General features: G+C 46.8%; 1 protein-coding gene across 14 annotated transcripts in view; it reads right to left on the reverse strand.

The window, feature by feature from the left end:
• The window catches only part of ZBTB20 (zinc finger and BTB domain containing 20), a 750,151-nt gene that overhangs the window by 27,623 nt on the left and 705,766 nt on the right, over nt 1–16,762 (reverse strand). For all 14 annotated transcript variants that reach the window (XM_075000257.1, XM_075000328.1, XM_075000320.1 and 11 more), the window contains one exon: nt 8,628–10,229. In XM_075000257.1, coding sequence (XP_074856358.1) covers nt 8,628–10,209 — 1,582 coding nt within the window. In that variant the 5' untranslated portion in view covers nt 10,210–10,229. The remainder of the gene's footprint in view (nt 1–8,627; nt 10,230–16,762) is intronic.

The following is a 16,762-nucleotide window of genomic DNA, read 5'->3' on the forward strand; positions in this document are numbered from 1 at the left end:
TAAAGAAGGACAAAGAATTATTATTTCATAAGAGGTTTATATTTCTTGTTCCTTGATGTGGTCAAATGAGGAGACTAAACAATTTACAGGGATAATTACAAAGGATATTTGTGGCAGATAATTACGAAGGATATTACAAAGGATAAAAATGCATGGCTCAGCCACATAAAGGCTGATATAATGGCTAGGGCTCCAGCATGACAAACACAAGAGTTACACTGGGTGACTGTCATTTCAATGACACCTGCCCCCCCTGCAAAAAGGGGGTTATTAACCTTTCGCAACCATTGTTCCTCAAGATGCGTTGGTCATGTCCATTCCCACTAGGTTTGTGCGTGCCACTTGCCTGAACATTACAAATTTTTTCTCCTAGCAGTATCTGTTGGGTCAGCCAGGGAGCTCTCTGGATTGGTGCCAATACTCTGAACTATGTAGGACCTTGCTGACCTGCCTGTCCCTTGGTTCATTCTTGCCAGGTACTCCAACAGTGGGGAAGGTGTGGGTATCAGAATGAATGTGAACAAGACATCTCTCTTACAAAAGAGTCAGTCTTACATCAGTCCCTGGAAAAATCATGGAGGGGCTCCTCAAGGAAGTCACTTTGAGGCACTTGGAGGAGGCGAGAGTGATCAGGAATAGTCAGCATGGATTCATGAAGGGCACGTCATGCCTGACCAATCTGATTAGTTTCTATGATGAGATAACGAGCACTGTGGATAGGGGAAAATCAATGGATGTGACTTATCTGGACTTTAGCAAAGCTTTTGATATGGTCTCCCACAATATCCTTGTCGGCAAGTTAAAGGAATGTGGATTGGATAAATGGACGGTAAGATGGCTAGAAAGCTGGCTAGATGGTCCGGCCCAGGCGGTAATGATCAACGGCTCGATGTTGGGATGGCGGTCGGTTTCTAGTGCCCCGAGGTTCGGTTCTGGGTCCTGTTCTGTTCAACATATTTATCAATGACCTGGATGAGGGGTTGGATTGCACCCTCAGCAAGTTTGCGGATGACACTAAAGTGGGGGGAGAGGTAGATACGCTGGAGGGTAAGGACAGGGTCCAGACTGACTGGGCTGCAAGAAATCTGATGATGTTCAATAAGGACATGTGCAGAGTCCTGCACTTGGGCCGGAAGAATCCCAAGCATTGTTACAGGCTGGGGTCCGACTGGCTTGGTAGTAGTTTTGCAGAAATGAGTTGTAGTGGACGAGAAGAAGGACATGAGTCAACAGTCTGCCGTTGTAGCCAAGAAAGCTAAAGGCATATTAGGTTGCATCAAGAGGAGCGTTGCCAGTAGATCCAGAGAAGTGATTATTCCTCTTTATTCAGCTTTGGGGAGGCCACATCTGGAGTACTCTGTCCATTTCTGGGCCCCCAATTATAGGAAGGATGTGGATACACTGGAGAGGGTCCAGCGGAGGGTGACCAAAATAATTAGGGGGCTGGAGCATATGACTTATGAAGAAAAGTTGAGGGATTGGGACTGTTTAGTCTGCAGAACAGAAGACTGAAGGGGGACTTGATAACAGCCTTCAACTTACTGAATGGAGGCTGCAAAGAGGCTGAAGAGAGGCTGTCCTCTGTGGTCACAGATGGCAGAACATGGAACAATGGTCTCAAGTTGCAGTTGGAAAGGTCCAGGTTGAACATTAGGAAAAACTTTTTCAGTAGGAGGGTGGTGAAGCATGGGAATGGTCTACTCATGGAAGTAGTGGAGTCTCCATCCCTGGAGGTGTTTAAGTCTCAGCTTGACAAAGCCCTGGTGGGGCTGATCCTGCTTAGAGCAGGGGGCTGGACTCGACGGCTTTTTCAGGTCTCTTCCAGCTCTATTGTTCTATGATTCTATGATTCAATGAAAAGGTTAGTAACTGTTTCTTTTTGAGTGCTTGTTCACATTGATTCCAATTAGGTGACTTCCAGTGTATTCCCAAGAACTGGGGTTGGAGGTATTGCAGGACCATCTGACCTACAACAGCATCTTTTCATGTCTGTTGACTGATGGCATAATGGGCTGTAAAGGTAAGGACAGAGGACCAGATGGCCACCTGTATATGTCTCAAATAGGGACCTGGGCTAAGAAAGCTGTGGAGGAGGTTATGGCCCTATGGAATGGGCAGTAATTGCCGGTGCAAGGGTGCCAGCTAACTCAGAACATTTATGAGTGCAGTTCATAATCCATGAGAAAATGCATTTGGAAGAGACAGGTAGGCCCTTCCTGCAGTCTGTGACTGCCACAAAAAGTTGGGATGACTTCCTGAAAGGTTTTGTATCCTCGATGTAAAAGGCGAGTACCCTATGAACAAACAATGAGTGAAGAAGCTGTTGGAGAAAATGTCAGGGAGAAAAACGTCCGAGGTGGAACTGAGAGACCACTTTGGGAAAGAAGGCTGGGTGAGTCCTGAGCTGCACTTTATGCTTATAAAAGAGGACTTGGATGCGAGTGTTTTTAGTTCTGATACTGTTCTGGCAGACGTAATTGCCACTAGAAAAGCAACCTTCAACGAGAGGTAGAGGAGCAAGCAAGTGGCGGGATCAAAGTGCAGGTGCATTAGCCTACAAAGGACCAAATTTAGATCTCATGAAAGGACAGGTTGCCTCCTGGGGTCCTTTCTAATCCTTTGAGGAAGTGCACGACCATGGGATTTACAAAAACTGACCGAGCACCTTCCCCAAGGTAAAACACTAAAATGCCACTATGTGGACTCTGACAGATGAAAAGGTTAATCCTTGCTTTATCTGGTGAAGCAGGTAATTCAAGATGAGGGGGATATATGCCTGAGTAGGGGCCATGTGTTGGTTCAGTGCACCAACATGAGAAACTCTTCCACTTACCAAGGTAAGTGGCTCTAGTGGATGGTCTCTTACTGCCTAAGAGAACTCGCTGAACCTGGTTCGGGTATTTGAGCTTTTCAATATTCAGCCATGGAGTTTCCAGGCCAAGTTGTGTAGAAACTGGAGGTCTGGGTAAAAGAGGCACCTGCTGTCCAGCATGATCAGATCTAGGTAGAGAGAAAACTCTATGGGGGAAGTCTACCGATAACTCCAGGTGAGCCATATACCAATGCTGGCATGGCCAAGCCAGAGCCAGCAGGACCATCTTGACCTTGGTCCCTGTGGATCTAGAGGATAACATTATGGATCAAGGGAATGGGGGAAATGCACACATTATCTGATCCTTCCAGGACAGCTTGAACAAATCCAACAGGGACCTTGATCTGTGGCTGTGGAATGAGCAAAAGAGGAGTCATTTCTTGTTATTCTCCATTGCGAACAGATCAACCTGAGGAAATCCCCAATGATGGAGGAGGTGTTGGAGGACATCACCCCTCATTGACCACTGATGGCTGAGAAATGACCTGCTGAGGTGGTCTACGACTACATTCTGGACCCCTGGAAGATAAGAAGCCTCCAGGTGTCTGGAGAAGGCTATGCAAAACTCCAGAGGAAGAGAGTTTCTTGACATAGTGATGATGAAGTCACTCCTTTCTACTTGTTGATACAGAACACGGTGGTAGTACTGTCCATCAGAACTGGCCCATTATGACTTTGTATTGTGGCATGAAAGGAATGATGGGCAAATGGACCATCCTGAACTCCTTTACACGGATGTGGAGAAGGAGCTCATTGTCCAACCACTTGTCCTGAGTGTGCAGCCTTCAGGAGTGCCCCCAGCCAAGGTCTGAGTCAGCCAAGAGTAGCGCCATCTCAGGCTGGGGAGTGCAAAAGGGGGCAGCTACACACGTGACCAGGGGTCTCCCCACCATCAAAGGATCTGAACGATGAGTGAAGGCATAGTCAAGACTAGATCCAGGCTGTCCAGGCCAGCATGGTAGGCTGATGATAGCCACACCTGCGGCGGCCTCAGCATCAGCCTGGCATGTGCAACTATGTACATTTATGCCACATGTGACTGAGGAGACTCTGGTCATGAGAAAACACCCTAGAGACTGGATGAGTCAAGCGATGATCTGATACCTCGATGTAAGTAGAAAAGCTCTTACTGCAGTTGAGTTCAGGACCATCCCTATGAACTCTGTCCTTTGGGTAGGGATGAGCATTGATTTTCCAAGTTGAGCAGAATGTCCAACCTTTGGAAAGCACTCCTGAGAGGCAGACATGATACTCCATGTGTTTTCTGGAGCAGCCTCTCAGCAACTAATCGTCAAGATAAGGGTACACCTTCAGCCTCTTTTTGTGAAGAAACGCAGCTGCCATGGCCATGCACTTTGCGAACATGCGGGGGCTCTGGACAGGCCAAAGGGAAGCACCACAAACTGGCAGTGCACTTGACTTACCACAAAGCAGAGAAAGTGCCTGTGTGACTGCTGAATGGTGATGTGAAAGAAGGTGTTCAGCATATCAAGGGCTGCATATCAGTCCCCTGGATCCAGCAAAGGGACAACACAACTGAATGAAAGCATATGGAATTTTAGCTGTATCAAAAACTTAAGACCATGAAGGTCCAGAATGGGCCTGAGACTTCAAGGGGCCGTGTGTCTGGCCTGATGAAGAAGTCCTGTGCCTGCTATTTCTGCCCCCTACATCAATAGGAATCTTGACAGGGACATGACTGGTACTGGTGCTTATGTTGCTTTTGTTGCTCCTGATGGAGAAAGAATGGTCTCTGTTGAGTGGCTGGGGTGTGCATCCTTAAGGAGCGCACGGTGACTCTAGCGTCCTTTCAAGCTGTGCAGCCTAGAGTCAGTCTGCTCAGAGAACAGCCTCAAGCCTTCAAATGGGAGGTGCTGCAGTGTATGTTGAACCTATGACAAGGAGGCCCGAGGATTGAAGCTATGTCGACCTGTGCATGACTATGCCTGTTGAAATGGAGCGGGCCACAGAACTGGTGGAATCTGAGGAGGCCTGAAGAGCCATCCTTGCCATGGTCTTTCCCTTCTCCACAAGAACAATAAAGCCTGCACAAGAGTGCAGTGGCAGAAGCTCTTTACGTTTTTGTGTGGCATCCCATGTGTTGAAACTTTACCTGATATGGATGGCTTTCTAGTTTCCTATCCTTGGCTGCAAACCTCTGGCTCTCTACACGTGTATGCCAAAGTTGTCCCTGTATTTGGCCTCTTTGGCTTTGGATGCTGGAGTTTGTGAGCTTGACACTCCAGCTTGTCGATTGCTGAGACCACCCGTGAGCAACAAGGAGGGTGTGAGTAGAGAGATTCATAGCCCTTAGAGGGCATGTGGTATTTCCTCTCCACCCCCATCATTGCCAGAGGGATGGAGGCTGAGGTCTGCCAAATGGAGAGGGTTTTTACTGTTTTTAATGGAATGTTTACTCCCTGGAGAGGTTTAAAAAAAGCTACTAAGGTGGTGGAGGCCACTGAAGTTGCCACAACACAGTTGTTGTCTCTGTACCTGACCCCTTAGAATGGAAGGATTCCCCTCTCAGGCAATGATGCTGAAGGAGACCACAGTGGTGCCAATGAGCCCTGTGCAAGAGGCCAATACCAAGTTGAGGAGGAGCATGCCTAGTGCTGGGAGGAGAGGGGAAAGGACCTGTGCCCTCTGCACAATCTAAAATGGTACCCTTCTCTGGGTGTCAGAGCCACTCTGGAGGATGCTGGTACCAGTGAAGGGTGCCACACCTCCAAACTCAGTAAGAAATGATACCAGTGCTGGTGTCATATAGTCGAGGAGGGTGGGGCGTCATATCTTGGCATCCAAAGCAACAAGCGTCAAGCCTCAGTGCCAGCAGCTGTGGAACCAGCTTCTCTCCCTGGTTCCCCAGCAGGTTAGGGCTCATGCTGGGGAGCCAAGGAGGGAGTAGACTCTTGCTTTGGCGCCACGAACTCCTGTGGCACTACCTGTGCTGGGTAGTGGTGTCCAGACTTTGGTGAAGCAGATTGGTAGCGTGCCCAGTGCTGATTAGAAAAGAAGAGTGTCTCATCATCATCACATGCTTTTCTGGCAAAGCAAATGGTCTCGGTGGTGCTGGAGGTCTTGGTAACTCCAGCTATGGCTGAGGTGCCATAAGCTTGGCAGCCTCAAAGGTATCAAGTGTTGAAGGCTCAACCAGCTCCACCATTTTGCAGTGTATGGGGCAGCCACCCAGTGCTGGTGGGTTTAGCTTTTAGAAGCTCTAAAAGGGAACGCCCTCTACCATTCCTCTTGTGCCTCTTAGTTGCTGGGAAGGAGCTCAGGCCTGGATGATTGGGTGCTGTTGGCTTGAGAGCTGCCTTCATCAACAGCTGCCTCAAGCAAAAGTCTCTCTCTTTGTTTTTGGATTAAATCACTTGCAAATTTTGCAATGATCAGCTGGATGGTCTTTCCCCAGATAGTGGAGACAGGAGTCTTTGGGGTCACTCTTAGGCATAGGTTTAAGGCAGGAACTGAAAGCCTTAAACCCTTGGGCTTGTGGCACAATACACTGCCCAAGGCAGGCAGTAGTAACCACCTAAAACCATCTACAATGACTAACACCTGAGAAACAGAAGAACAAGCAGCAAACAAGTTTACACTAGGTTAGGGCATACTGGCACAGCAGGTGAACAGCGTTCCAAAGCTGCCACAGGTGGTTAAAAGGAACCGAGGAAAGGGCAGGTCAGCAGGGTCATATGTAGTACTGTACCACTGTCACCACTGCAGGGGGCTCCCTGGCTGATCCAGAAGATGCTGGTGGTGGTGGTGGTGATAGTGAGTTTCTGATGTACATGCAGCAGCACACACCTAACTGGAACTGATGTGGACATGACCATATTTCAGTGTATTTTCCACCCACAGCCAAACTAAGATTGTTCCCTACAGCAGGTCTAAATCAGCCCTCATTTTGACCCAGGCAATGAAGTGACCAGAAGACTGCAACTGATGGCATCACTCAGTTCAGTATATGCGACAGATTTGTCCAGATGAGCTTCAATTGTCCCACATGATGTTCCATCTGTTACTTTGGGAGACAATTCCTAACCTCATATATCTTACTCTCAGGCACTTTATTCACTACACATTTGTCTCTCTAAGTCCCTAAATGCTACACCAAAAACATAACTCAATTTTATTTTTTAAATAATATTTGGGGTATTTAAGAGTTTTAATTCATCATTCCAAGACCCTGCTGTCACATTTTGTGCATTGTAAATGCATTTTCCTTTGGTCACTCACAATTTCCTAACTCCTGGAGATTATTCACTTTTCTTCTCTCTCAAAGTATATGTGTTGGTTAATTTAAACTCTAGGATGGCATAGCCTAATGTCAATGTGCACAATCAGAAACATGTCACTAGCAACATTTCATTTGTTCCTTGTGCTGTGAGAGTACAGTATATGTCTCAAACTCAGCCTCAGAAAAGATAGTTTAATTGGAGTGGGCAGAAAAGGGTTTATACTTATTATGAGCTTTTGTTCTTCTCCAGCTATTTTGCAGCTTTATAGACACAGAATGCATGGGGCCACCAATAGCATCTAAGTGTTAATTACATATAAATATGATTAAAATAGGTATCCACTATTTTATATATGTCAGCTGTGTGGAAGCAATATCTATGTGAGAAATTGGAGAGGCATGAGAGACATGTCTCCCTCCCCTGTGACTACCTCTCCTGCACCCTGGCCATTTTCCATCGCATCTATATTATTCTACTGTTTCAGTGCTCACAGATAACCTGTTTTGTTGGTAACTGCTAGGTAAATATTTCTTCCTTCTCTTTTCGTAAGTGGAATTCCCCTTAGAATCCTAACTGTCTGAGAGCCAGGATTCAGCCTTGAACCATGGACAAGCTTTTCTATACAAGAAATGTCACTGCTTTGAAGACTCAAGACTCTATGGGACTTGAAAAGGGAGTATCCTAATGGGAAGTATAGATACCCATTTTCCGAAACGGACACAAGCCATTTGCTTCTAACCCTACAAGGTGCCAAGACAGAAGCCTTTGAAGTAGATAAATTCTGAATACATAAGCTGTTATAGGCAATTTTTGAAAGGTTATTTTGGTGCTTATTTAGGCTGACCTACATAAACTCAGCGATGGCTTCATCATCCATGAGTAATGCAACCGACGGAATCTCACACCAGCACCAAGCAGTCCGAGCACATCAGTGAATGACCCAATAATAATGACCCTTCCTCCAACAGACAAATTCTGCCTTTAATCTCTTTGTTAAAGATTTCTCAGATAATTTCCAATGGCATTTTGTTTGACCTTTAATCAAAGATCAACTGGCACTAAACAACACGTGCTGATTATTTCCTTGGATAATCACTTAAGATATGTTTCACGGTATAGAGGAAGAGTTTCCTTCCCTGCATCCTTGACGCCCTTAGATCCCTGATGGGACCATCTAGAGACTTAACTGGCAGCCTGTCCCAAGACCCTTACTCATTCACTGACTTCAACTGGACTCCTACATGAGTAAAGGCTGACAGATCAGGCACCCGGCACTTTACCATCCCATGTTGTGGTGCACACTAGTTATATTCTCATCATTGCCATCGGGCTTAATAAATGTAATGGTTCTTCAATAGTAACAGTGGCCAGCGATAACAGTGAAGCCTTACGGATGTCTCATTTCTACATTAGGGCCTGGCACACTGGGAAACAGAATATCTGTTACAAGCAGCTGCATAGTTGTAAAGCTCTGTGCCTGGACTCCCTTACAAGACTGGTGGCCACGCACTCACCTGTGTGTACAAACATGTGCTTGACGTAGTTCTGTTTGGCGGTGAAAGTCTTGTTGCAGAGAGTGCACTCATAAGGCTTTTTCTCACCCTGCCCACCTGCTGTGCTGTGGCCTGCAGACGGGGCCAAGGGCTGTGGGGCTGGCAGCTGGGCAGTAAAGGTTGACAGGCCAGGCTGGGACACTGTCACAAACTGGGTCTGCTGGCCAGCTAAGGGTTGGGGCAGGCTGAAAAGGAAAGGCTTTGGGCCGCTGCCAGCAGACTGTGTGGTGAAGAGGGCGGGCAGGTAAGTGTTGCCAGCTGTGCCAATGACCTGCGTGTTGCTGGTCAGGGTCAGTGGCATCCTCAGATTGCTGGTGAGGGTTTCTGTCTGGCGTAAATAGAGCTGGGTGCTTGGCAATGGTTGGGCAACAGTTGTGCTGACAGAAGGCTGCACAGCCCCCTTCTCGCTGCTGTTACTGACAGTGAGCAATTTGCTGTCCATTTCAACATCATTGCTTCTCTCGGGCGAGGAAGCATTGGCATCTAGGTGCTGCGGCTGGGTCTGCATGCCTTCGGCAGCGACTTCATTTTGCTCTGCTTGGGAAGGTTCCTGCTGGCCCTCTCGGCCCAGGTTAGCCGTGAACGGCTGCTCCATGGAGTCAGGCTCAGTCCCAATGGAAGAACTGACTCCAGAGTCAAAACTCTCCCCCTTAGGCTCACTCTCAGTGCCTTCCGCTTGGTCAGTGTCCTCAGCGCACTCCTCAGACTCATTACGCTCCAAGATTTGCACCCTCTGCTGGCTGTAGTAGTCATAGTCATCCTCCATCTCCTGTTTGATGTGGATGTTGCCCACCAGAGTCTGGATCCGGACAGGGCGCGGCTGCTTGCGGCAGTGTGTGGTCTCTGGAGTGGTGGAGAGGTACCGCTCCATCTGCTGTGAGCGCTCGTGGATCCGTGTAATCCAGCTGGGGTCTTCCATGTGATGGTCTCTGGGGAGCCCCAGTGCTGTTTCATGGTGACTGACCACTGCCCCACTGTAGAAGGACCGCTCCCCACTGCCATTCTGCATGGAACAGGCGTAGAGAGCTGAATAGATCCTGTCCACACTGTGCTGTGAGTGGCTCTGCAGATAGCCAGACTCCGTGTCGCTGCTCTGCCCGGAGGTACCCGATTCTGGGGTCCCCCTGGGCGTCTCCTGCCCAGAGTCCTGAATCACTGGGTAGACCTCTCCCACATTCTGTGAGACGATCCTTGTGCACTCGTCAATCACAGTCTTGATCTGCAGGATGCTGGCAGCTGTGAGGATCTGCAGAGCCTCTGACTGTGAAACCCGCAGCACCCCACTGTACATGAAGTCAATGAGCTTTTGCACAGACTGGACTGACACCACTGAGGGGATCTCGATGTCGCTGTACCCCAGCAGCAGCTTGTCCTGGAAAAAGGGGCTGCCAGCCGCCAGCACGCAGCGGTGGGCGCGTAGCATGCTCCCGTGGATGCGGACCGTCACGTCACAGAAGTGGCCACGGTTGCGCTGCTCGTTGAGGGTCTCGAGCACAGAATTGCTGAAGTTGTGAAGGTTGATGCTGTGAATGCGCTCTGTCATCCCCTTGCAACTGATGTTACCTGTAGCAACGGATGAGACAAAACAGGGACAGATCAGAGCTTGCCCTTTGAGTGCCCACAGCTGAGATAGTGGCTAAAACATTTGCCCACTGGCTTAACACCACAGAGGAAATCTTAGAGATACCATAACGGGGCACTGAACGCAAGGCATCACATCCACGTATGGAGACAAACTGCTCAGAAAAAGGATTTAACAGGATCTTTCTGGCATGGATAAGCAGAGACCCGTGCCTTGAATCTTCAGGCAAAACTAGACAAGTCACTAAGGCCATGTCTACACTAGCCCCAAACTTCGAAATGGCCATGCAAATGGCCATTTCGAAGTTTACTAATGAAGCGCTGAAATACATATTAAGCGCTTCATTAGCATGCGGGTGGCCACGGCACTTCGAAATTGACACGCCTCGCCGCCACGCGGCTCGTCCCGACGGGGCTCCTTTTCGAAAGGACCCCGCCTACTTCAAAGTCATGAGCAGATGAGAATAAGAGATGAGATGAGAATAAGAAATGAGAATTCCCATGAGCAGATGGGAATAAGGGGACTTCGAAGTAGGCAGGGTCCTTTCGAAAAGGAGCCCCGTTGGGACGTGCCACGTGGCGGCGAAGCACGTCAATTTCAAAGTGCCGCTGCCACCCGCATGCTAATGAAGTGCTGAATATGCATTTCAGCACTTTATTAGTAAACTTCAAAATGGCCATTTGCATGGCCATTTTGAAGTTTGGGGCTAGTGTAGACACGGCCTAAGTGTCACGTTTTCACAGTAATGACCTGTACACAACACTGGCAATGCAATGTGACTGTAGTATAAAAGAAAAAAATATCTGGCCTTCTATCTAGATCTGGATTTTGAAATGCCCAAAGTTATGGCATAGTTGGAGTGTGAGTTTTGTCATTCAGCACTAAATAAAGACGGCAGCCGTCTGCAAAAAATCTAACTCTGGACCATGGCTGGGATCGGAAACCTTCCCAAAGTTCCAGCTGTATGTGAATCTGGGGTTTGGCCATTCAAAATTAAACTAAACATTGATGATAAATAAAAGGTGATCCACTGGGGAGGACTAGCTCAATGCATGAACCGGCTAAACCCAGGGTTGTGAGTTTAATCCTTGAGGGGGCCATTTAGGGATCTAGAGCAAAATAGATTTTAACAAAATGTTCTATGAGATGTGTATCTCCATTTTTTAAAATTTTATTAAATTTTCTCCCCTATTTTCACTGCACCGTGGGGGTTCTAAAACCCCACTGATTGAGACTAGAACTGCTGTCATGTCCAGACAAATGCTGTCCTGAAGGTATTTATTGCCTGACTTGAAATGGGAAGTAAAAGGAACCAGGACAAAATGCCTGTCCTCAAGAAAACCTTCATCAGCTTGGCTGGATAGTTCGGAGAAGGCCTAGAAAAGCATCCACACGTTCACATACAGAATCTAACTGACCTTCTTATTTACCTGTAACTGCTTCTACAGCTGGCTGAAAATGACTATTTAATCTCTCAGTTCACATCTTTTGCTCTACCAAGATTTTTTGCTTTAATATTGCTTCCCTTGCCCCATCCCATCTGTTTAGACCAGTGGTTCTCAATCGGGGTGTGAGGACCCCTGGGGGCATGCAGAGGTCTTCCGGGGGAATATCAATCCATTGTGGATTTGCCTAGTTTTACAACAGACCACATAAAAAGCACTAGCAAAGTCAGTACAAATTAAAAATTCATACAGACCTTGATGATACACTGGAACGTAAGTACACAATTTGTATTCCAATAGTATTTGTTATTTATTATCTAGGAGAAAGAACTTTTTTCAGTAATAACATTCTACGACACTTCTGTATTTTTGTGTCTACTTTCTAAGGAAGTTGTTTTTAAGTGATGTGAAACTTGGCATATGCAAGACAAATAAGACACCTGAGAGGTACAGTAACCTGCAAAGTTTGAGAAACACTGGTTTAGATTAAAAGAATCTGGAGGCAGAGCTGTATCTTCTCATGTACTCAAGAAGTACTCATCAGACACTAAAGGCTAAATAAATAAGAACCTTATTAATGATCTCTCACACACAGTATGTGAGTCCTAAGATCCAAGACCAATGAAAATGTTAGTTAGTATGTTTGGGAACATTCCATCAGAAACATTCCCATCCTGTCTGCAACCCACACTCAATTACATCAAATGATAGTAAGCAAGAAACTGAAAGTGAAACTGACTATCAAACCAGTAAAACAGATGTTTATTTTTATTAAGAATAAATATATAGAAAATAAACAGCATTCAAGGTCATACTAATAACATATGTAAGGATTTTAAATTTTTGAATATATGATTTTTAACCTGATAATGTTCTTCTAAATCTACTATAACTTTTAGAAACTCTGTGTGTGTGTGTGTGTGTGTGTGTGTGTGTGTGTGTGTGTGTTCAAGAACTCTTCCTAAACAGTAAGAGCTAGGACTCCCAAATTCAGCATTCCACTTCCTCTTATCATAACTTCAATCAAGTTAAGGATTTGGTTGTGCCAGGACAATGGGATGTGCCTAGTATTTGATTATTTCTCATTAAATGAAAAGCGAGGAGGTTGGTAGGAGGCACAGTTATACTGCCAAATGACCAGAGGTGAGCAGCAAGGTGCCAGAGATATCAACTGGGACAGCTATAACCTCATTGGGCTAGCAGGGGCAAGGGTGGAGGAAGGGATAGCTATCTACTATATATTTCAGAGCGTGTTTGTTCCCCACCTTAGGGACATGCACTCCTTCCCTGCCTGTGACTGCTTCAGCGGCCATGTACAGGCGCTTCTAATCTAGCCCCAAGCTACTGTGGTGAGAGGGGTTTGGGGTCATCCTCCCTTCCCGGAGCAGCATGTATAGTGAACCCCTTGTCCCCAGCCTCACCCCAGAGCAATGATTTAAATTAAGAACATTCAAATTTATTTGAGTTAAGGACCTGAGCAACACCGGGTAAATCCTCTAGTCTGGCATAAAGAGCATTTGATCATTGTTATTCTCATTTTAAAGAAAGGCAGCAAAACATTACCACCTGCAATTTGCTGAACAACGCTGGAGCACTGGAATATCCCAGAACCGCCAGGTTGATTCTATAGATATATGGTTTAGTTTTTAGAGTTTCTGAGAGTTCCTTCTCCTTTTGATGCACCTCTGCAGCCCACACCATTTTGGAAATTGGACTTTTGCGAACAGATTCATAGGAAGAGATACTTCAGTTCAACATTATTTCAGAAAAATTTAGCTCTAGTGAACGTTACTGGATTGACAACCCTGGAGACCAAAGCCTACCGTTTATTCAGAGACAAGATACAACTTGAGCAGCAGGCAAGTTTTGCTCATATGTTCCTTTAGCACTCCCAAGCCCTAACCTATAGAGAAAGGGGAATTCTGTATCTGTGCTCTAATCAGTCCTTGGAAGAGAAGGTTACAGCTTGTTCAGGAAGTATAAATGGGACAAACAGCAGAAGGTGTTCCATTACCCATCAAGAATATATTGTGACAAGGTAAAACCAGGAGGGTGAATACAAGAGGGAAAAGCAGGGCTGGCAAACAAGCAGAGTGTGAGCAGCTGGGGAGGAAGCTGACCTGGGTCAATTGGGGCCAGGTGGTCCCACTTAAGACTGCCTTCAAAAGAACACTTTGCCCAGTGGGAGAGGAGGGTGATAGAGGAGAGATACAAGGGGAGTTTTTAGAGACAGCAGAAGAGGGGAGGAGTACTCACTCAGTAGCAAGGGGCTAAGGTCCCTACCCAGGCTCTCTGAGATTTGGCAGGAAGCCAGAATGGACGGATCACACAAGGGGAGCTGATTCAGGAGAGGGAATGCACTGCTGCTGCTGCCATTACCTGGAGGAGGTACGGGGGAATCGTCTGAGGAAGTGGTCCAGGGAGAGGAGCTGCTGTGTCCATTGCGAGGGCAGCCCTTTCCCCACCAGTAGCAGCCACACAGGGTCCCTGGGCTGGAACCGGGAACGAGGGGGTAGGGCTCGGGTTCCCCTCAGTCCACCATCCTCCCCGTCTCAAGAAGGGCAACGATGTCCTGGCCATGGGGCTAGTGGACTGAACAGAGGGCTGGAGTCCAGGAATGAGGCTAGCCCTACCACAATACGTACTTGTTCTGAGATCAAAAAGGAGGTCAGACGCAGACCAACTGAAAGTTTCAGAGTAAAGGTAAAACAGGTAAAAAATAAGAATGATGTTGTGGGAGAGGTCTACTATAAATGACTAATGAGGAAGAGGAGGTGGATGAGGCATTCTAGAAGAAGCAATACGAATATACGAAACACGAGACCTGGCTGTAATCTGTTTGACATCTGTTTGAAATGTAATATGGCAAAACAGAACATTGCCCAGAAGTTCTTGGCATGTATTGGGAACACCTTTTTGTTTCAGAAAGAGATGGAAGTAAATAGGAAGGCAGCCATTTTAAACTTGATCCTGACGAATAGGGAGGTATTGATAGTGAATCTGAAGATCTCAGCCAGTTCAGGTGGCGTGATTATAAAATGACGGATGCCAGGATTAAAGACAATAAAGCCACGAGACGAGCAATGGACTTCAAAAAAGCAGACTTCAGCAATCTCAGAGAACTGGCGGGAAAAGTTCCATGGAAAGAAACCTAATGGGGAAAAGGGAATTGAAGAGATTTGGCCCAAATACACAACTGCAAATTATCCCAATTCAAAAGAATGATGGGAAGAACTGTAAGAAGCAATATGGGTCTGTAAGAGGCCTGAAAATAATAAAAGAAATAATAAAAAATAGAAAAATGAGCAAATCGCAAAGATGGATGACAGAACAACAGCACAGGCATGTAGGGACATAACCAGAAAGGCTAAGGCACAAAGTGAGTTATACTTAGCCAAGGACAGAAAGGCAATAAGAAGAGGTTTTTAAAATGCATTAGAGCAGTGGTACTCACAGCCAGGAGCCACAGTTGCAACCCGTATTACCAAAAGAGCCACATGACTTCTGTGTATCCCGTGCAGCACCAAACACACACATTAATTTTAAATACATAACTATAAATCTAACCAAACACACTGAATTTTTCAAATAAATTTTCAATACAACAAAATCAAAATTTAGCTAACTTATTTATTTCATGAGGGGTTCAGTGTGGGAGGGGACTCCAGATTGAGGCAACAGGCTGGGGCATGGGACCAAGTGAGGGATCTGACAGGGGGTGTGGGCTCTGGTTTGGGGATAGGAAATAAGGGGTTTGGGCTACATGAGGGGGCTCAGGGCAGGACATTGTAGTGGGGGTGCAGAGTCCGGGTGGGAGTTAGAGTATGTGGGGCACAGAGCTGAGGCAAGGGGTTCAAATCTGGGACACTTACCTCAGGCAACTCCATTTGGTGAGGCAGCGGGGTTAAGATAGACTCCCTGCCTGGCTTCACCTTCCCCTCCACTCCTAGAAGCAGCCAGTACTAGGAGGTGGGGAGGGGAGCTGTGGCTGGGCCGGAACCTTGAGCAGGGGCCATGGCCAGGGCCAGAACCCTTGGCAGTGGCAGAGGAGCCACTGATTGGGCTGGAGCCCACAGGTGGCAGCGGCAGGGCCAGAGTCAGGGTGACCAGCAGTGGGGCTGGAGGCAGAGGGCTGCAGCAGGCAGGATCAAGGCCAGAGGTAGTGGGGCTGGAATCGAGTGGAGGTGGGCTGGTGGCAGAGGACCTCGCCTGGGCCAGCAAATCACCTCATTCAGGACCAATCAGGTCCGAAGAATGCCAGACCTGGGAGGTCCAACCTGTACCCTACAAAATCGAGTAGTATAAATGTGTAGTAATTTCACCCAGGCAAGCACATTAACTATAGGGATTGGCTTCAGCTCCCAGCAGCACCTCCCCCACTCAGAGATAACTGAATTGAGATCCAACCTTTGGGTGTCTCTCTCACTAAGCCAAAAGTCCAAAATCAAAATATGAGCTTGGGTTTGGTTGGGGGAAGGGGTCTGTATCTAAAATAGACATTACTTAGTTAAAAGGAATACAGGGAGGGGTGGCAAGCAAGAAAAGTTATCAATTTCATGCAAACCCAAGATAACAAATTGAAGTATGATGAAAATATGCACACTCACTCTCTCAATCAAACACACACACCATCTCTCTAACAGTCACTGCACAGAATGCCTCGCAGGCGGGGTGGGGGGGGGCACAGCCTCTCTTTTCAGAGTTAAGACAGTGGGAAACCTTTCTGTAAAATTTCAAGCAAGCTTTGTTAAGTGCTCCCTTTCTTTTCACCCAGTGAACAGTCACATACAGATTGTGAGAAGGTACTTTAGTAAAGGTTTTGTGAAAGTAAGTAAAAGAGTGTGAAAATGCAAAAGCCATTAGACAGGCAATGAATAGGCAGCTTGGAAAGAAAGGAAGAAAGAAAGAAAGAAAGAAAGGAAAGAAAACCAACATTATGCACATTTGTAGGTCTCCTGGGATTGGGTTATGAAGCTGTCATATTATAAAGGTGGACTGCAGTACTGTGCATGTCTGGAAAATGCCCACTTTCCCCATAAAAAAAATCTATTGATTAAATTGTCAGATTA

Source organism: Carettochelys insculpta, chromosome 1, assembly GCF_033958435.1.
Source record: "Carettochelys insculpta isolate YL-2023 chromosome 1, ASM3395843v1, whole genome shotgun sequence".
NCBI classification, from domain to species: domain Eukaryota; kingdom Metazoa; phylum Chordata; order Testudines; family Carettochelyidae; genus Carettochelys; species Carettochelys insculpta.